Genomic DNA, 21,404 nt, shown 5'->3' on the forward strand with positions numbered 1-21,404 from the left:
TATGATGAAGACCATATGGGGACACGAGGTTCAGGAGGGCACTGTCACATCTACCATGACTGAACCAGGAACTGAAAATATTCCTTAAATTGGACTTGTGGAAATACTCATTTCCTCCCCGGTTCCACTGGGATGGGGTGAACTGGAGGAACAGGGACATTTATGGCTACTGGCTACTTCTCTGTCCCCCAGCAAAGGTCAGCCCTGATTGCAAGTTGTCGCTCGAACATTTCTGCATTTGTTTAATACATCTAGTATTTCAACAACCAAGTCAAAAAACAATCGCTCAACCATCCTCTGTATTTTGCATTTCAGCGAGCTCACCCCAGTCTCCGGGGGACCACCAGGAACATCCCCAACAAGGAAACCTCCCTTGTGGCCAATACATCTATGCATTTTTGTTGGCTTGCTTTTTTGGCTCAAAGTGGAGCTACATGCCTGGAGAAGCCCAGATCCGGAAGGGTGCTGATGGGGGAAATGAATTGGGATAAAAGGCAGTCAAACCCCAAAAGGGCTCAGCAGAAAAGAATTCCTTTGGAAGGTTCATTTTGGTTCAAGTGGACTGTCAATGTGCTTCTTAATGGACTCATCAGAATTTATCAGGTTCTGAAAAACTGCCAAGAGGACTCAAAGACAGAAGCATCTCCGGGCCTGGAGAATGTGAGATTTCCAAGGCCACGGAGAATCCTGCTTCCAAACTGCCCCTGGCCGACTGAACTGAGGGAAATTGTGGGGCGGCTCAGTGCTTCTCCTCACACCCTTCTTAACCACAGTGGCACTTTTCTGCTGCCATCTCAACACCCTCATCAGTCACTTAGGCTCATGAGGTCCCAGCTGTCTAAGCCAGGGAGGGAGACATTCTGGTCAAGAAGGAAAACGAATCCTGGACCTCGTGACGAAGCCCAATTCATTCCTGGAGACACTGCTTGACTCTACAGCCTCCTTTGCCAATGCTCATCTGATAAAAAAACATTTAAAAATATCAGCGGCTGCAGACCATTGCACAAATACGGGCCTTGTACTTGCATTTCTGTGCACTAGGTTGAGCCAAAGATTTGATAAGGAGCCGCCAGGCTCGTGCCAGTCACAGGATGTTTCAGCAGGCAAGTCACACCCACAGCTTCTAGGCTTGCCTTGCATTTTTCTGCCAGGTAAATAAAGAATATGGCCCCTGTCTTAGATGGATATTTTTCTTTTCCTCTCTTTTTTTTTTTCCTCTAGTGCTGGAGGTCAAACCCAGGGCCTTGCACATGCTAGGAAATCTTAGCACTGAGTTACACCTCCAACACAATTTTTTTCTTAATATTTTTTTTAGCTTTATATGGACAGAATATCTTTATTTATTTTTATGTGGTGCTGAGGATCAAATCTGGTGCCTTATGCATGTGAGACAAGTGCTCCCTATCTCTGGGCCACAACTTCAGCACTCATTTTTTTTAAAGGATACATCTTTTTAAACAAAAATTATTTTCATGGGTGTGCTATAGAGAGAAAACCGAATAAATGTCTTATCTTTCAGGAGATGAGCACAAAGCCAGGACACTTACTGGAGGACCTGCAAAACACAAGCAGAGGAGCCACCATCAGCACTGAAGACAGAGAAGGTCCCTTTGCCTGTTCTCAGCACAACTACTGGTCCCATCACCTCTTGCCAAGGTTTTAACGGTGTCACAGCTATTGTCTGTAATAGCTTTACAATCAAGTGTCAGTCCCAAGGCCAAGTGGCAGAGAAGAAGAGGCATTTTTGTCCTTGGAGGGGTCGGGATGGTCATGTGGGTGGTAATGACACTTGCCATATGTATTGGTTCATGCATTCATTCGAGGAAGCTGGTTGGTGCTCATTCATGTTGGGTTCTAGCAACTGAGTGAGAATTGACCTTGTTCCTGCTTGAAAAATAAGTTTTGGGGCTCACTATGGGTTCGCTCATTTCTATTGAGGGAAAACACTTTGGGGAGAGGTAAGGTCACATGGATCTGTGAGTGTGAGCAGAGTGGGGGAGGGGGAGGCCTGTGGTCCAGCCCTGGGGTTAGATGTGCATGAGGACATTGAAGGGGACAAGTCTAGAAACATTGGTGGGGGAGGGGTTGGTGTGTGTGTGAGTGTGTGTGTGTGTGTGTGTGTGTGTGAGAGAGAGAGAGAGAGAGAGAGAGAGAGAGAGAGATTGAGGGATGGCTGTAGTTGGTTAGTGATGGCACACATTCTGGAAAGTGGGCTCCAGTACTGGCCCAACCAGTGACTTCTCTGTTCCTGTGAGACCTCAAACCTCACTGCATAATGAGGCCACATACAACATGCGGTCAGTTGATCAATGAGTAATTATGGATGGCCCATGTGAGCAGGGAGCTGCCGGAGGTAAAGAATGGGACCCAGTAGTGAGTACAAGGGTCGAGACCTTTGACTCATGGAATGTTTATTCAACAGATGGACACTTAGGAAAACCATGCCGGGGGAAGCACAGGGAGTTCCAAGCACTCAACAAGGAGCTGCCCCAGGATGGCCGACTCAGGAAGAGGGATGGGCTGAGTCCAGGAGGTGAGAGAAGTGAGTTAACAGGGTGAGGCAGTGGAGGGAGGAGTGCTGCAGAGATGGAACACCCCAAGATCCCTGGGATTTTGAGGAGCAAGAGAAATGGAGCAGAATGCAGTGGAGGAGGGGCCTAGGTACAGACTCCAGCAGAGCGGGGGTGGGGGTGGGGGGGTGGGGGGTGGAGGATGAGGTGGGGTGGGGTGGGGGGGCTGTTTTCAAGTGACAGGCAGGAGAGGGCTTGATCCTAAGGGCAGCAGGATGTCACTGATGGGTTCTGCATGGAGGAGCAATGAGGGGGGCTCATAGGTCCCTGCAGGTGTCCCTGTGTGGATGATGATGGTGACGGACAGGTGAGAGTCAGGAGGCACTAGTCAGAGAGGTCAGTTGGGACTTGCTGGGTGACTGAATGGGAGGTTAAGGGAGGTTATGGAGGAAGGAGAGATGACTAGGATTTTTGGCTGGGAAAACTGATATACTAATCCTCAAGAATGGCAACACAGGTTCGGGGAGGTTGTGGTTTTCCTAACTATACCGGGGAGCAGAGCAGGGCGTTGGCAGCTCGGACATCCCATCGACCCTTCCTTTTCCAGCAAGACCTTGCTTCTTATTTTACAAAGAAAACAGAAGCTTTGGGAGAGTCACCATCACCTTCCCAAGGCCAGACGTACACGGCACCTGTGCCTGTGCTCACCTGCTTCTCCACATGCATGAGTTCATTCCAAGGGACTGACTCACCTCCAGTGAAGGCCAGCTTCCTGCAATGCCTTCCCTGGGTCCCTCCCTTCCCCTCTCCGCTCCCTGTCTGTTGCAGTCAGCTCACTCTCTCAGGCCAGATCCTTCCCAACAACTTTGAAATGCGCTCTAATCCCATTCATAAAAAAAAAGCACCTTTTGGTCCCAATCCCCTTCTATGACTACCCCATCTTTGCCTGGAGACTAGATTGCTTCCAAGAGGCATCCACTCTCACTGTCTTGAACTCCTCATCCTCCACTTAATTGTGACTCTCTGATTTGGATTCAACCCATTCCTTCTCACAATGTCTCCAAAGACCTGACCCGCCTCCACACCAATGAACCAAGCCATTGTCTCCTGCTCATTTTACTCGGCCTGCTGAATCCCTGCTGCTGACTGATGGCTCCTCCTTCTCCTCCTTTGATTTCTTTTGGTGCTAGGTATGGAACCCATGCTCTGCTCTACCACTGAGTTACATCCCAGACTGACTGAAAGGTTATTGAAGCAGTTGCTTCATGTGGCTTCCAAAATGTCATATTCCACCCACTTTCCTGGCCCCAGTCTTATGTGTGAAGTTTCCTCAAGGCTCAAGGGTGGGATCTAGCTCCTTAATTCACTTCTCTGCTGGTTCTTCTCTTCTGTCCTCTTTAATAATCTTATCCATGCTGTGGCTACCCTCTGCAGAAGAGTCCCGAATGTGTATCTCCAGCCCCGACTGTGCCTCTGAATCCCAGTCTCCCTTTCCGAGATGCCCACTTAACATTTCTTCTTGAATGATTCCATTTCCTCCAACACGTGCACAAACACACTTACGATCTTCTTCCCTAAGCCTGGCTCCTCTTCCATGGTTCCTGGTCTCAGTGAAGGATGTCACCCCCATCCAGTTGTGTGAACTGGAAAAGGAGGACCCACCCTGGATATGCTCTCCATCCCCCAATCTATTCATGCATCCATTGTTTCTTTTGCTTGTTTTTAAGTTTTATTTATTTATTTTTGAGACCTGGTCTCACTAGGTTGCCCAGGCTGGTCTCAAACTCCCAGGCCCAAATTATCCTCCTACTTTAGCCTCCCAAGTAGGTGAGACTATCAGCCCATTGTTTCCTACTCTGGAATCCATCCACTGATCTCTTTCCAACTCCACAACCCTAATCCCTCTTACTATCATCTTTGGACTGCTACAGTGATTCCCAGCTGACATCCTTAGTCACTCATCATTCCTCAGATACCAAGTGCCTGCCCTCTGCCAACCACTGTTCTAGGTACCTGGGATACATCAGTGAAAATGGCAAAAATCCCCATCTTAATGGAGTTTCCCTTCTAATGAGAGTGACAGATGAGATACATAAACATAACGAATCACTTGGAAGTCAATATGAATCATAGAAGAGAGGCTCTAGTGTTTAAGAGAGGGGGGACCATTTGTGCTGGGGAGGGGCAGATTGGAATACTCCACAGGATGTTCAGGGAAAATGTCATCCTGAGATGACCTCTGAGCCAAGCCTTGAAGGAAGTGTAGGTCTTGGGAGGGCCGATTGCTGGGGAAAATATGTACCAGGCAAAGGGAAGACCCAAGGGCAGGAGGGTGCCTGGCATGTTTAAGGAGCAGCAAGGGGAGCCAATGGGCCTGGAGAAGAATGGGAAGTAGCTGTAGAGAGGCACTGGGGTTGATGGCCGGTGGGGGAGGCCCTGTTGGCCACTCTTGGGACTTTATCTTATCTCTGTGATGGGGGAGCCCTTGTCAGATCCTGACAGGATACAACCTGGCTAGCATTTTAAATGATCACTATGAGGGGCAGCAAGAGTAGAAGCCAGAGGCTGTTTGCAGCAATGCAGGGGAGAGAGAATGGTGGCCCATAGCCAGAGGTAGCAGTGAATGGGGTGGAAGTGGTTGGGTTTTGGATCAGTGCTGAAGGAAGTGGTTAGGTTCTGGGTGGGTGGTGAAGACGCATGGAGAGGATTTCCTGACAGACTGAATGGAGAGCGTGAGGGGATGAGTCAAGGAAGATGCCATGATTTTGGCCAAAGGATGGAGTTACCATCCCTGGAGGTGAGGAGATTGTGCTGGGAGGGTTTTGCTGAAGGGATCAGGAGCTCAGCTTGGTGTACATGGTGTTCAGGGACACCCCAACTGTTAGGAGTTGGGGAGAAGAGAAGGAAGTCCTGAAAACCACGTTGTGAAAAGTGTCTTGAGGAGGAGGAGGAGGAGGGAGCGATCGCCTGTATAGTACCCAGTGATGGGATGGGAGCCTGACTGGAGACAGGTTAGGGGAGAAGAGGGAGGAATGTGAACCGCGAGTGCTTTTGAGGAGTTGCGCTGCAGGGGGAAGCAAAAGATCAGAGTGGATGCTTTGGGGTTCATGGGGTCCAGAGAAGAGTTTTTTTTTTTTTTTTTTTAAGATGAGAGGTACTATGGCAGTTTTTAATTGAACAGGAGTCATCCTGCAGAGAGGGAGAGATTCAACGAGTAGGAGAAAGGGAGATTCCTAGAGCAATGCTGTTGAGGAGGTGGAAGGGGCTGGTGCAGAGCGGGGTGCAGGTACATGAGGGAGCCTGGAGTCTCCAACCTCGGCAATGGGCAGGGAGGCAGAACATGGAGCTGCTCAGTGTGTGGCTGAGGATGTTGGAATTTAACTGAAGTTCTCTTCTGGTTGTGCCCACTTCTCTAGTGAAGTAGGAAGTGAGGCTGTCAGTCCCAGGTGACCAGGATGAAGGAGGCCGTGGGTGGCTGGGATTCAAAATTGGTGTCCTGTGAGCTTCGTGGGTGCTGGAGCCGGGCAGGTGAAGAGTAAGAGGTGAAAGGGTAGCAGGGCGCAGGTTGAAGGAACTGAGTGCTGTAAACTGGAGGGGACGAGGGGCAAGGAACAAGGTGGTTGATGCATGGATCTGAAGATGGGTGAGGTGGAAGGATTGTGAGGTCAGGGAACTAAGGGAGTGGGCTGGACTCTGAACTGAGGTTTTGTGGACTGCTTTTATTAATGATGATGAGGAACTGGGCCAGGTCATGGCAGTGGGAGGCTGTGATGGTCCTGTGGGGGTCCAGGTCACTGGAGAAGAGGAGGCCATAGAACCCAGAGGTCAGCATGTGTGAGGAGCTTCTTCCCAGATTCACTGGACTGGGAAGGGTAGAAAGGAGGGGAAGATAGAGACAGTTGATTGATCAGTACATAAATACAGTTGGATAGCAGGATTACTATTTTCTTTTCTTTTTTTTTTTTTTTACAGTATTTTTAGTTGTAGATGGACACAATATCTTTTTTTTTTTTTTTTTAGAAAGAGAGAATCTTTTAATATTTATATTTATTTTCAGTTTTTGGTGGACACAACATCTTTATTTTATTTTATGTGGTGCTGAGGATCAAACCCAGAGCTCCGTGCATGCCAGGCGAGCACGTTACCACTTGAGCCCCATCCCCAGCCCCTGGACACAATATCTTTATTTATTTATCTTTATGTGGTGCTGAGGATCTAACCCAGGGCCTCACACATGTTAGGTAAGTGCTCTACCACTGAGCCACAACCCCAGCCCCCAGGATTACTATTTTCTATAGCACAATAGGGTAACAGTAGTTAATAATAATCTATTATATATCAAAATAGCTAAAAGAGAGGATTTTGAATATGCCCAATACAAAGAAGTGATGCATATTTGAGATGATGGCGATGCTCATTACATTGATTTGAGCACTGCAAATTATATACATGTATCAAAACATCACACCGTACTCCAGAAATATGGACAATTATTATCTGCCAATTAAAAAAATCAAACACAGAAAACCCTAAAGGAGGAAAAAACAAGTTACAGGAATTCACTCAGAAGTGAGAGGGCTGATGACCCAGCAGGTGACATCTACTAGCATTGAGGTAGATTCACCTGGGGTCATATAAAGCTTCAATGTCATTCTGGCTTCTTTTCTGGGACCAGAGTGATGTTTTTCAAATGCAAGTCTGGTAGTGACACTCCCTTTCCCAACTCTCTCTCTTTTAGTACAAAAGTCTAAATCCCATCATGACCTCCATGCAGGGATCTGCAGGCTGCAACACTCTACTGGAGTCCCTTGAAATGGGAGAGATGTGTTATTAATAGGGAATGCAGGAGAACTGGTAGTTATCCAGGAGTAAGTGAAGTTGAATCAATGCCTCAGCATAAACCAGGATAATTCCAAAATTTACAGAGATAATTTACATGTTTAAAAAAAATCATGAAACTCCTAGAGGAAAATGTGGGAAATTTTTTTTCTAACCCTGGAGAAGGGCAGGCTTTCTTTCTTTTTTAGAGAGAGAGAGAGAGAGAATTTTTAATATTTATTTTTTCAGTTTTCGGCGGACACAACATCTTTGTTTGTATGTGGTGCTGAGGATCGAACCCGGGCTGCACGCATGCCAGCGGAGCGTGCTACCGCTTGAGCCACATCCCCAGCCCAAGGATTTCTTGACTGTAGCTCATAACCCAGAAACCATAAAAGAAATGTCTGATCCAATCACATAAAGCCCCCCCACCCCCCCAAAAAAAAAAAAAGAAAAAAAGAAAGAAAAGAAATTCTGCCAGGCAGAAAGCCCTGTAAGCAAAGTCAAAGGCCAAACGGGGAATCGTGTATTTAACTCACGTCACAAAGTCTAGATACTGGGATATAAAAACACTGCCAGAAATCAACAGTCAAAATATCATCAACCTAATGGAAAAATGGCCCAAAGATATGACTCTGGAGTTCATAGGTCAGAAAATAAAAAGAGCCCTTAAAAATATGAATTATGAATTAGCATCTGCACATAAGAGAAAACATGTAGCTTTTGGTTTTTGGGGATTGGCTTATTTCACTTAGCATGATATTCTCTAGCTTCATCCACTTACTGGCAAATGCCATAATTTCATTCTTCTTTAAGGCTGAGTAGTCCAGTGTGTGTGTGTGTGTGTGTGTGTGTGTGTGTGTATCACATTTTTTTTAATCCATTCATCTGTTGAAGGGCACCTAGGTTGGTTCCATAGCTTAGCTATTGTGAACTGAGCTGCTATAAACATTGATGTGGCTGCATCATTGTAATATGCTGATTTTAAGTCCTTTGGATATAGACGGAGAAGTCACATGGTCGTTCCATTCCAAGTTTTCTGAGGAATCTCTATACTTCTTTCCATAATAGTTGCAACCAGTGTGATCCTACATCATGTACAACCAGAAGAATGAGAAATCATACTCCATTATATATGATGTATTAAAGTGCATTATAATGTCATGTATAACTAATTAAAACAAAAATTTAAAAATATGAATTGTGCATGAGGATTAGTTTTTGTATTTTTGTATTTACAAAAGCAAATGATCTTTCATAAAAACAGAAATGAAGGTTAAAATTGGTTTTGGAGGTTTAGTTCATGGTCAGCTTACTCCATTGCTCTGGGCCCAAGGTGAGGCAGGATATCATGGTGGAAGGGTGAGGCTGCTGCATTCATGGTAGCCAGGAGGCAGACAGAGAGGGGGGAAGGAGCTGAAGGGAAGATGAACCCTTCTAGGGTACATACCCAGTGACCCAACTTCTCCAGCCATGTCCCACCACCCAGAGTTAGTCTATCCAAATTGGGATGGACTGATTAGCTTACAGTTTTCATAGTAAAATCATTTAACCTCTGAAAATTCCTACATTAACACAGGAGCTTTTGGGGGACACCTCCTATCCAAATAATAACACTGATGAACTACCATGTGAGAGCGATAAGGACAGTCATCTCACACACAGGTGAGAGAGGATACATTGGGATATTATCAATTCAGAGTGATTTGGCAATACATATTAAGATTTAAAATGTATATTCTAACTGCCACAGCAATTATCCCCCTAGAAATTTATTCTGTAGAAATATTAACATATATGTAAAAAAGACAAGTATAACTAGGCATGATGGTGCATGCCTGCAATCCCAGCTATTCGGGAGGCTGAGGAAGGAGGATCCTAGTTAAAGAAAGAAAGAAAGAAAGAAAAAAAGGGCTGTGGCTTGATTTGATGGTTAATTGCTCCTAGCTTCAGTCACTGGTACCAAGAAAAAACAAAACGAAACAAAACCAGGTGTTATCAGAATATTCATTGTAGAACCATTAACCACTTGAAATATCAAAAACATTAGAAACAGAAAAATGGTACTGATGAAATGAAAGATGGCATATCTATAAATAGAACATTATAGAACCACGAAAAAGATACATTTTATATGTTTGGATAGGTTTCTAAGGTATATTGTTACATTTTGAAAGAAAGGTATTGGATGGCATATATAACATGCAGCCATTTGTGCTAAAAATCTGCAGATTCAGGCTGGGAATGCGGTCAGGGGTAGAGTGCTTGCCTGGAAAGCATGAGGCCCTGGGTTTGATCCTCAAAATGGCAAAAGAAAAAAAAAAAAGGAAAAAAAAAAAGAAAAAAGAATCTATAGACTTTTGTTTGTATAGATATGGAACATCTTTAGGCATGAACACAAGGAAGTGGTTATGGGGTTGTTTTAGTCAGGAGCTTTTGGTGGGGACTCTTCCATCTCATGGATTCATGTATATCGAAAAGTTAATACACTTGAACTTGAACATCGTGAGGAAAAAACGCCTTGTTTTTGTTAGGTCCTCAGCTTTCCTAATACTTACCTCCACCCTCCCTCCAAGGAAGTTCCCTCTGAGAGCTAAGGGTCCTGAGAGCAGAGCCTAAGGTCCTGGTCTGAGGTGCATCCCAGGGGAGATGTAGGAGGGGTGGAGAGTAACCTCAGGCTCTGGGAACGTAAGTGCCTGCTCTCCTCAGATCATGTCACGTAACACTTGCAGCAACCTCACCAGGTGCATTTTTAGATGAGGAAATTGAGGTTCAGAAAAGTTACCATGCCCAGTGGCACATCTTCCTGACCTGGGCATAACCCAGGCAGTCTAACCTTGAGCCTAACAAGGAAGAAGGGAGAGAAACCGGGCAGAAAGAGCTCTATACTCTATTGAACTTCCTCGGAAGTCCTGGGGAAGGTATGTGTTGTGTCTGAGATCACCCAGCTAGTGAGGGGGCAGTCTGGGCTGGAAGCAGTCCTGTGGGACCCTAACCCATGCCATCCTCCACAGTGTCTGGAGGGGACTAGCACGGGAACAGCAGCATTCAGAGACAGATCTCACTGCCCACCTGCAAGGTTCCAAAACACTGGCACAGCACCTTTCTTGGGCCCCCCGACATCAGTTCAGGAGGCCACCACTGCTTCACAGCAGTGTCATTGTCACAGCTTTCTAATTAGACTCCTAGGCACCCAACCCCTCCAGACAGGGGAACCTTAAAAAAAAAAAAAATCCAAACTCCTGGAAAAGCTCTTCTGTATGACCTGGTCCTTTGTCAACCCCTGACGTCCTGGGCTGCTGCTCCCTGCTCCACTCATCTCTCTCAATTTCCCAAGGTTCTCTGGGGTCTTAGGATGTTCACATCTGCCATGTTCCTGGGCCCAGGGGGCCTGACTTCATTATCACTGCTTTGGACAGCTTTCCACAACTGTGGCATCTAAGGACATCTTCGTTGGTTTCTATCATACCTCCCATATTTCCTTCTTAGTACTTGCCACCATCTGTCATGACTGTCTATCAGCCCCACCATCAAGGGAGGTTCCTCATAGTCGCAACCACATCTGCCCTCTTCATGCAGTCTCCCGCCACCTAGCTCAGGGCCTGCCAGGCCCAATCACTTAATAAATAGGTGTTGATCAGATGAAGGCAAAAGGGACAGGAGCTGCCTGGTGGCTCTGCACTTGACTCGGTTCTAGGGCGTTTGTGCTGCCTCTGCCACAGCCTCTGGAGTTGGCGTCTACAACCAGCAGCCAGCTGGGCACCCAAGAGTGAGGGACAGGGCCGGAGGTGTGGCTCAGATTATGCAGGGGATCCCTGCTTGGAAAGTGAGTCTGGCTGAGTTAATCCCCATGGCCTGGTCCCAAGAGTGGGTTTTCTACCCCAGCCCTTCTGTATAAAACTTTCAAACATATGTTCCCAGCACTGAAATGTGGGAGCAATTAAGTAAGAGCCAGATGACTTGGGAAATAAATAAAAAGGACTGAGCAAGTAGAGGATTCAATGATTCTGGACCCTCTTGAGTGGGATGTATGTAGCTCAACCGGGTTTCCCAAATTGGGAGCTGTACGCACTCAAGGTTAGGCGGTGTTGCTCGGGTGGGAAGTTGCCTGCTCAGTGTTGGTAAGTAAGCAGAGGCAGGTGGTAAGTCTGGGAGTTCACAATGCTCACCTTGATTTTCTAGCTCCTCTGGAGATAGTCAGTTTCCCAAAGGGCACTTTTAGCTTTCCTGGAAAAGCAAGCTGGGAAGATATAACCCACAGCCTTGCAGGTTCTGGCCCAGCACTGGAGGTGGGGGCTGGTGGCTGGGGGTCATTGTCCCTGCATCAGCTCCGTACCTGCTTCTCTCTTATCCTGGACTCCTAACTCCTCGGGACTGTTACCCTCCCTGGTCTGGACAAGACCTCTGCCTCTCCCATTCCGCCAGCTTAGATAAGATGTCACACCCTGGGTCTCACCTTTCAAAAATCCAAACCAACTCCCACCATAAGGTCAAGAACCTTCCATCGTGTTTCTCGGGAGATTTTTTTCCCCCCCAAAGGAGTAGGAAAAAATTTAAAAGCACTGGTCCTTTGGGAAAAGGTAGATGCAGTAAGGCAGGCAATTATGAGTTCGTGAGCAGGGAGAAAGTGATTAAGAGTTGGTTCTGTGAAATGCGGGAGTAGCCATCCCTGCCTTTCTGGATGAGGCTTGAACCACAGACTGTGTGTAAATAAAGTGCCCTGTACAGGCACCAAAACCAAGAGCAGGATGGAATGGTAGCATATTCTTTCTTTCTAGTGTGTGCACACGTGACCCCTTAGACCTTATGGAGAAGAGAAACACAGCTGGTAGATTTCCGTTGTTTGATTTCATGTTGAAGAACTAACCCTGATTGTACAACAGACTTGGAGTCACTCCTTTTTTAATGGCACCCCGAATGGGCCTCTAGAAGTTTGGCTGTGGTGGGAGGATCAGGTACAGAGCAGCATCTCTGGAATCCAGTGCCAAGCAGGCCAGCCTGGAGGTCAGTTCAGGAAATTACTCAGAAACTGCAGGGCTGGCAGTGGTGCTGATTACAAGTTTGGGTGGAATGTAAAGCCATTGAAAAACTAAAAACAAAAACAGCCAGGCGTGGTGGCACGCACCTGTAGTCACAGCTACTCAGGAAGTTGAGGCAGGATTGCAAGTTCAAGGCCGGCCTGGGCAATTTAGGGAGACACTGTCTCAAAATAAAAGATCAAAAGAGCTGGGGATATAGCTCACTGGTCGAATACTTGCTTATCACACGTGAAGCCTTGGGTTCAATCCCCAGTACACAAAAAACAAAACATATTTATTGAGATATAATTAATGTACAGTTGATCCCTTGGTATCTGACAAGGATTGCTTCTAGGACCTCCAAGAATACCCAAATCCATTCATGCTCAAGTCCATTATATAAAATGGTGTGGTATTTGCATATAACCTACATATGCTTTCCTATATACTTTAAATCACCTCCAGATGACTTATAATACCTAACACAATGTAAATTCTAGGTCAACAGTTGTTATACTACATTGTTTAGGGAATAATGACAAGAAAAAAAGTCTGTACACGTTGAGGAGCATTGGATCCCTAACTATGGAATGGTATACCTGTGATAGGTTGAATCTGGGAATCCAGACCCTGTGGATACACAGAGGGCCAACTGCACCTTAAAGTTCATTCTTTCAAAAGTGTATACATCAATAATTTTCAGTATCTTTACAAAAATGTGCAACTGTCACTACAATATGATTTTATTTTTCCTTCATTTTTTTTTTTTTGGGTGGGGAGTGGTACCGGGGATCGACTTCAGGGGCACTCAACCACTGAGCCACATCCCCAGCCCTAGTTTGTATTTTATTTAGAGACAGGGTCTCACTGAGTTGCTCAGGGTCTCACATTTCTGAGGTTGGCTTTGAATTTTCGATTCTCCTGCTTCAGCCTCTTAGCTGCTGGGATTATACGCATGGGCCACCTCTCCTGGCTTTCCTTCAGCCTTGGGAAGTAGTTTTGCTGGATAGAAGATTCTCGCTGTGCATTTTTTTCGGCCTTTGAATATATCATGTTATCCCCCTGTTTTCTGGACTCCAGTGTTGTGGATGGGAAGTCAGTGTTAGTCTTATTGAGGTTCCCTTAGTCTCTCTAAAGTTTTGCTACTTTTGTTGATTTTTCAAAGAAACATCTTTTGGTTTGGTTGATTTTCACTATTATTTTTCCATTTTTTTGCTTTCATCTCTTTCTGCTCTAATTTGTTTTTCTTTCTTCTTTGGCTTAATTTTGCTCTTATCCTTCTAGTGTCTTAAGATGGTAGGTTTTGTTGTTGACTTGACAGTTTTTTTTTTTCAAACACAGGTATTTGTAGCTATAAATATACCCCTCTGAACACATCTTTAGCAATATTTCATTAAATTTTGGCATGTTGTGTTTTAATTTTTATTCATCTCAAAGGATATTTTGATTTCCTTTGTGATTTGTTGTTTGAGTCATTGTCTTTTAGGAGTAGGATGTTTAATTTTTTTTTTTAATAGCCTAACACATTGCCTGTCCTGGAAAATATTCCATATTCACTTGAAAATAGTGTATGTTCTGTTGTTCGTTGGGATAGTCTATAGATGTCAGTTAGGTATGCTTGGCTTCTATGTTTATTCTGATTCTTCACTTCTTTTGTCTATTGATTCTATTCATTGTTAAACATGGGGGTACTGGGGCTGGGGTTGTGGCTCAGTGGTAGAGCTCTTGCCTAGCACGCGTGAGGCACTGGGTTTGATTCACAGCACCGCATATAAGTAAATAAAAAAGAAAAAAGTTTCGGCAACAACTAAAAAAATATTAAAAAAAGAAAAAAATGGGGTACTGAAGTCCACCACTATTATTGTTGAGTCCTGTCAGGTTTTGCTTCATATATATTGGGGCTCTTTCTTGGACTGTAATAAACTGGAGTCCTAATTTGAATGGGTTTTCTTTCTTTCTTTCCTCCTCCATATTTAAATTGCTAAGTAAAAAAAAATTTACCACTTATATATTATAAGTTTTACCACTGAGCTATATCTCAAGTCCTTTTTATTTTTTTTTAATTTTGAGATAGGGTCTTCCTAAGTTGCTGAGACTAGCCTTGAATTTGTAATTTTCCTGCTTCAGTCTCCAGAGTTGCTGGGATTACAGACATGCATCTCTACCACATCTGGCAAAGTACTTTATTTTTATGATTTTCTTAAGGACCTTCATTTTTTTCTAGATTTTTTTTTCTAAAAGCAAGTAGACAAACCAGATGCTAGTGAGCTATTAGTAACCATGATTGTTTAATTATAAATTATGTGTATTAATTTGGTTTATTTATTCAAACATATTAGTAAATGGCTGGATACATTATCCTATATTTACTACAATCTTCACGATAATTCAGAGCAATCTGAACAGTCAAATAATGTAGATATTTCCTTAAATGAAACCCAGTTTTGAAGAATTCATAAAGCAGCTTTTGTTACATCCTTGGATTTTTTTGTATTTACTAAATTTTTTTATTTTTAAACTGGTCAGAAAATTGTACACATTGATGAGGTGTGATGTAATGTTTTAATACATGTATACATTTTGTAATGTTTAAATCAGATTAAACATATTTATCTCTTCAAACATTCATAATTTCTTTATGGTGAAGGTTTTGAAAATCTTTTCTTTTTTCGTACCATGGTACCCAGGGGCACTTAATGAGTAAGCCACATCCCCAACCCTTTTTGTTTTTTATTTTGAGACAGGGTCTCACTAAATTGCTGACGCTGGCTTTGAACCTGTGATCCTCCTGCCTTAGCCTCCAAGGCTGCTGGGATTATAGGTATGTACCACCGCACCTGGCTCTTCTAGCTTTTTGAAATATATACTGCATTATTGTTGTCTAAAGTCACACTCCTGAGTAATAACACACCAGAACTTCTTGGTCTTATCTAACTGTAACTTAGTACCCATTGATCAACACTTCCTCAATGCCAATCCACCCACTGCCCACAGACTTGGGTAACCACCACCCTACTCCACACTTCTGTGAGATCAATTTTTAGATTCCATACATGAGTGAGATCAAGTAGTACTTGTCTTTTGGTGTCTGCCTTATTTCACTTAACCTAATGACCTCTTCCATATTATTGCAAATTACAATATTTCATTCTTTTTATGGCTGAATAGTATTCCATGGTGTATATTCTTTATTCATTTGTCAGTTGATGGATACTTAGATTGTTTACATTTCTGGGTTATTGTGAATAGAGTTGCACTAAACGTAAAGTGTGGATGCCTTCAACATACTGAATTCATTTCCTTTGATAACTACCCAGGAATGGGACTGATGGATGAGATGGTAATCCTATTTAAACATTTATTTATTTGTTTATTGTGCTGAGGATCGAACCCAGGGCCTCATGCATGCTAGGCAAACACTATACCACTGAGCCACACCCCCAGTCCCTATTTGAGCATTTTTTTCAGGAACCTTCATAGGTTTTCCCTAATGGATGCACAAATTTACATTCCTACCAATCGTGTGCAAGAATTCCCTTTTCTCCACCTCCTTGACAGTACTTGTTATTTTTAGTCATTTTTTTTTTACCTTTTGCTTCTTTTAAGAAAATTTGTTCGAATTAGTTATACATGACAGTAGAACACACTTTGGTACATCATACATAGATGGAGTATAATTTCTTTATTTTTAAAAATTTTTTTATTATATTTACTTATTTTTTTTTACAATTTCTCATTCTTGATAATATCCACTCTTACGAGGGTGAGGTAATTACCAAGGTGGTTTTGATTTGTACTTTCCTGATGATTAATGTTATTAAATATTTTTTCGTAAAACTCTCGGCCATCTGTATGTCTTCCTTAAGAAATGTCTATTCAGATCCATTTCCCCTTTTGGAATGGGTTTTCCAGTAAGCTGAATCATACTCTACTTTGTCCTTAAAAAAGTGACTACGTGGGGCTGGGGTTGTGACTCAGCAGTAGAGTGCTCGCCTAGTATGTATGTGCAAGGTGCTGGGTTCCATCCTTAGCACCACTTAAAAATAAATAAATAATAAAATAAAGGTATTGTGTCCAACTATAACTAAAAAAATATTTAAAAAAAAGAAAAGTAAGTACGTATTCCTCACACCCTTCCAAAAAGAATTTCAGGGAGCTTACAATAAAAGGCAGTAAAATCTTTTATGATGGTAGAAAATAGGAACTGAGTGATGAGCGTGTATTTGGTGTGTGTGGGGGTGCAGTGGGTGTGCTAACACACACATACACACAAATTCAGACTAATGGAGGTTTCTAGCATAAAACATAAAACAGCTTCAGTTTCTGGAAATCAAGGCAAAAAGAGAAACACAAGGGGTGTTTTCTATTAATGAGCAAACCCAGCTCTGGGAAGAAGAGTCTGAGGCTCTGAGAGAAGCTGCCCTGGATTCTCTTGAGCCCAGTCAGCCTGGGGTCCTGTCGGTGGTGGCTCCCTCTGGCCTCGCCACTACGCCCTTCTTGTGAAGCCGCTTAAGGGCAGGACAGTCAGTCATTCAGTGATTCACTGTCCCCTGCATTTACCTGTTGGATGCTGGAGACTTGGGGTGGTAGCCCTTAGCCAGAGGGGTTAAAGTAGGCTTTCTGTAGAAGCTACTTGAACTTGACTTGAAGGACAAAGAGAAATGACCTTGGAGTAAGAGTCTAGACAAAGAAGGAGATATTCTGGGCAGGGGAGGACATAAGAGTGAGGACTCAGGGGTAACAGGACCCTGGACACCCACAGTGAGGCTGAATGTGAGGGACATAGACTAGGGAGTCGGGGTGAGAGCCGCTGCAGGCTGCGGCCATGAGAGAGAGAAAGTGGCCCAGCTCCGAGATGTACTGAGAAGACGGAAGGGGACTTGGTGTGGGGAAAGGAAGGGTCACAGGGGATACTGGAGTCCGCACAGGGGAGCAGGTGGCTGGTGTCTCCTCCCTGAGGTAGTGAAGCCAGAGCAGAGAAGAGGGGAGGAGATGCTGAGTTTGGTGAAGCAGTGTCTAATCTCTGGGACCCAGAGGAAAGGACTGGGCTTGAGGCAGGGAGAGAGGTGTCCTCAGTGTCACGGGAGTAGCTGAAGCCACAGGAGTGGGAGACTGTGGGGAGAGAGGAGAGGAGAGGGCCAAAGGTGGATTCATTTAAGAGGCAAGTGGGGGTCTCATTAAAAAAGGCAAAGAACTAGAGGTCAGATGTGGGCCCTGAACTGAGCCAGAAATACCCAGGGCGGAAGGGAAGTGACACAGAGTGAGGGTCAAGAAAGATAAAGACGTTGTTTAAAGAGAAAACAATCTTATACTAGGCTTGTGACCACAGAACCACTAATTCAAATAATATGAACCTTTAAAGCATTTTCTTTAAGCAGCCCCAGATATTTAGGGAAACGAAATACTAAGATATCTATAATCAATCTATCACACTTAAAAATAGAATAGTCCTTAAGCAGTGAGTGTTTCATCTGACTTGCAAATTTTGCACCTATTTTGCCAAAGTCCTGATGGTTTCTCGTATCCATGTTCACACTCTCACCCTCATTCTGTTGATGCTGAGATCATTAAGATACACCTGTAGTTTGTATCTTCTATTCCAGACACAAATACAAAGGAATGTGGAAAGGGACGAGGGCATACGAGTGTTCCAATGACTCTTTTCTTTTTGTAGATAGCATTTACTGAGTACAGAAAAGGAAGAGAAGAAGTTAAGTAAGTAACTAAGAAAGTTAAACACTACAGAGTGTGTGCTGATATGACCCGAAGGAAACCATTGGTAAATTTGGCCTTTGGGTGAGATGAAGACGAGGCAGAGGGGATGTGGTTAATGCCTCTTAGTTGCTGGCAGCCAGGTGCGGGGAGAGGGGATACTAGGGACTGTGCAATGTGAGTTTATTTTGGGTGAAATGGAAATGATAGGGAGGAAGGTGGTGTAGATAAGTGAGTCCGTCTGCAGTTTGCTTGGAAGGAGGAGGAGGCTCCTCCCAAGGGCTTCCTCTGCCAAGGGAAGGAGAGGCCAAGTTTGGGGAGGGAGTGAGACATGCAGGAGAACTGTCCTGGCAGGTTGACAGAGCATGGCAGAGCCTGGGCTGGCAGAGTCGTAACTGCCCTCCATATGGCAGAGGCCATACTTCAGAGTGGCTGACAAGGGACTGAAGTTTCTAAAGCTGATAAACAGATTCAGGGGGTGGCTGAGGGCAGAGATGGGACAGTCCTGGAATTATGGATGTCAAGAAGCCAAGAAAAGGCAGTATTGGGCAGTGTGGCCTCTGGGGACAGCAGCTGGCATTAGAAAAGGGAGGAAGAACTGACTCAGGATCGAAGGGCATGACTAAAGGTGGGAGTCGGTGGCTGGCACCTCCAGCCAGGTTCTGGCCAGTTGTGTTCTTCCCAGGCCTGGTTTAGAAATTAAGAAAACCCAGGACTCACCAGGGTCGCCTCTTCTTCCGGGCTTGCCACGCCGTCCAGGGGCACCTAGGGAGGAAAACAAAGATGGATTCATTGAGAAGGGAAGCCAGGGGGCTTGGGAACAGCCTGCCAGCTGCTGGTTCCCCACTGCTGGGGCCCACCTGCCCACACCTGTGACAGTATCCTGGGAGCAGCCTGCCACATGGCCAAGGCTGAGGCCGAGGCCGGCTTGCTGTCCCCTGCCCTGGCTCCTCCAGACACTGGCTCCCTGCTGGGCTGCATTCCTCACTCCTTACTGTAATTCCACCCTCTGTTCACTTATTCATTCACAAGTTCTTCCCCAACCAAAAAGATATACTCCCGGGAGGCTCCTGAGGCAGGAGAGAGTTTACAGCTGAGAAACTTCAGACTTAGGAGACAAAGAAGGCCGAGGGAGAGAGTTTTCTTAGGAAAACCCTGACAAATGCTTTCTGGTATCAAAGAAGGGAAAAAAAAAAAGCCGACACAATCAAGACCAATAAAGACACTATGGGACATTTCCAACGCTTCAATTTGGTGACAAGAGGCACCATCCATCCACGGTCTTTCTACTACCATCCACTGGAACCTTCAGTTCCTTCCTTTCCACCAGCCCAGGGAGATGCTTATACATTTGTTGTACTTTATTGCAGACCATGTGCACACCAGCACGTGATCCAGTCCTTCATCCTGACTCTCCCCACCCGCAGTACTGGGGATGGCACCTACCGCCTCACACACGCTAGGCAAGCGCTCTGCAGGGAGCCTGGCCCCATCCATCAGTTTTAAGCCTTTTTGAATTTATAATTGCAGACCCTCCTGCCTCCACCTCTGGTCCTCTACCTGTATTGGTCCCTGAGACCCGGGTGGCCCTGATGCCACTGAATGCTGGCCAGCTCCCTGCCCTGGGTTGGAAGTCCTTGCCTTTGGTTGTAGGGTAGAGGCCTTGAAGCTTCTGTCAGTGTCCCTCATCCTGTCACCTCTGATGCAGCTCACCGCACACTTTCCTGGTGTCCCTTTGTCGTATGCTCTGCCTTCCTTCCCACCCCTCTAAGTCTAATTATTCCTGATTCTCCCATTTTCTTAGAGGAAAAGATATGCAGAAGTGAAATTGCAGGTAATTACTACATTGCAATCTGCAAATGACATTTATACCTCTGTCTTGCCTGATCACTATATGCTAGGCTCGGAGCTGGGTACAAAGTCCACAGAGAGGCAGGTATTATAAGGCATTGCCCTTTCTGGCAAAAGTCAGCCTCAAAATCTGTCAAGAATTCCCAGAATAACCATGGAGCAGATACAGGAGATTGGCTATGAATCGTCTGAGTTTGGTGGACCATGGAAAAATGAATGTATGTGTGTTTCCCTTTTTCCTTCTGCCCATTTTTGAATGGGAGGTCGAGCCCTTAGTATACCCTTGGCTCAAGGGTTAGCAGAGCAAAAAAGTAGCGCAGTCCTGGATCAAAGGTGCTTCCTGACTTTGGTTAAGAGGGTGCCTTGATGGGGAGGAGGGAGGCTTCAGAAGGACAGTGAGGGAAGAGGGCCCCTCAGTGCTTTGCTAGACCTTGAAACATACTCAGGCCCATGGGATGAGGTGACAGTGAATTTCCTGCCAGGCTCATAGCCTGAGGGTTTGAGGTCAGAATAGTTGAACAAAACTTAAATGTTTAAAATGTGCTGTCTCACAACTCTTGAGTCTTGAGGGGAGAAACTCATACCAGTGACATACCTCTTGATTTTCCCTCATCCTGGGCACAGACCTTGAACTTGGAGTTTGGAGCAAGATCCCACCTGAGAGTCACCCTGTCTCATCCTCTTTCCTCCACTCCCAGGGACCATGTTGCTTTGGGGGGGGCAAGATTCCAGCACCCCTATAAAATTCACTTGTCACACCTGCATGGGTTTTATAGCTTATGATGTGCCTCCAGGCCCACAATCTAGGCTAAGGCTTGGGACACCTGTGCTACTGCACTGTTAACTATGTCTCTGACACCTCCACCTGGGTGTCTTACCAACAACTCAGGACTCTGGTGGCCAAAATACCCTCCCCCCCTTTTTTTAAATCCCCTTCCTAGCACCTCAGTTGGGGATGAGGGGGCCTGGAAATGTCATCAACTAGTCATATAGAATAAGTAAGCCCTTGTGTGTGAGGGGCTGGTTGGCATGCTCGAATGATTTTTCTCCTCTGTGGATATATTTATTTTCAGGGTGACGGGGGAGTGTGGGAACAGGAGCCCCACCAGCACACTCGGCATCATGTTCCTCTGCTTGTAGCAAAGACCCAGTTTTCACCCCTGAAGTTTCAGGGCTCTTGCCAGGCCATGGAAAGCCCAAGCTTGGCTCAGGCAGGCCACTTGCCTTGGGCCTTACGTGTGGGACATGTCAGGAAAGGGGCCATGAATGGGAGAATAAGATGGGCTTCCTTTGACCTGAAGTGAAACCAGCATTGTGGTTTTCTGATGGTCATCACCGGTACAACTGTAAAATTCTCCGTCTGGGTAACTTGAGCCTGATTTGACTGCATTGAAGTGGCTGAACAAATGGATTTGTCTGGGTGGTTCTCCTGGGTGGCATGGTTAGGCAGCAGGCCCACTGGAAAGGGCTGCTAGCAGGGCAGGTGGTTGCCCTG

At 45.2% G+C, this 21,404-nt stretch overlaps 1 protein-coding gene across 1 annotated transcript in view; it reads right to left on the minus strand.

Annotated features, from left to right (window-relative positions):
* Positions 1 to 21,404, minus strand: part of Col23a1 (collagen type XXIII alpha 1 chain) — a 359,610-nt gene that overhangs the window by 48,724 nt on the left and 289,482 nt on the right. Inside the window, exons 3-4 of the mRNA XM_058586543.1 lie at positions 18,779 to 18,823; positions 1,548 to 1,555 (exon numbers count right to left, since the gene is read on the minus strand). Coding sequence (XP_058442526.1) covers positions 1,548 to 1,555; positions 18,779 to 18,823 — 53 coding nt within the window. The remainder of the gene's footprint in view (positions 1 to 1,547; positions 1,556 to 18,778; positions 18,824 to 21,404) is intronic.

This window comes from Marmota monax, unplaced genomic scaffold (genome assembly GCF_021218885.2).
Source record: "Marmota monax isolate L192 unplaced genomic scaffold, Marmota_monax_Labrador192_F-V1.1 WCK01_AAM20220418_F8-fsc00199, whole genome shotgun sequence".
NCBI classification, from domain to species: Eukaryota; Metazoa; Chordata; class Mammalia; order Rodentia; family Sciuridae; genus Marmota; species Marmota monax.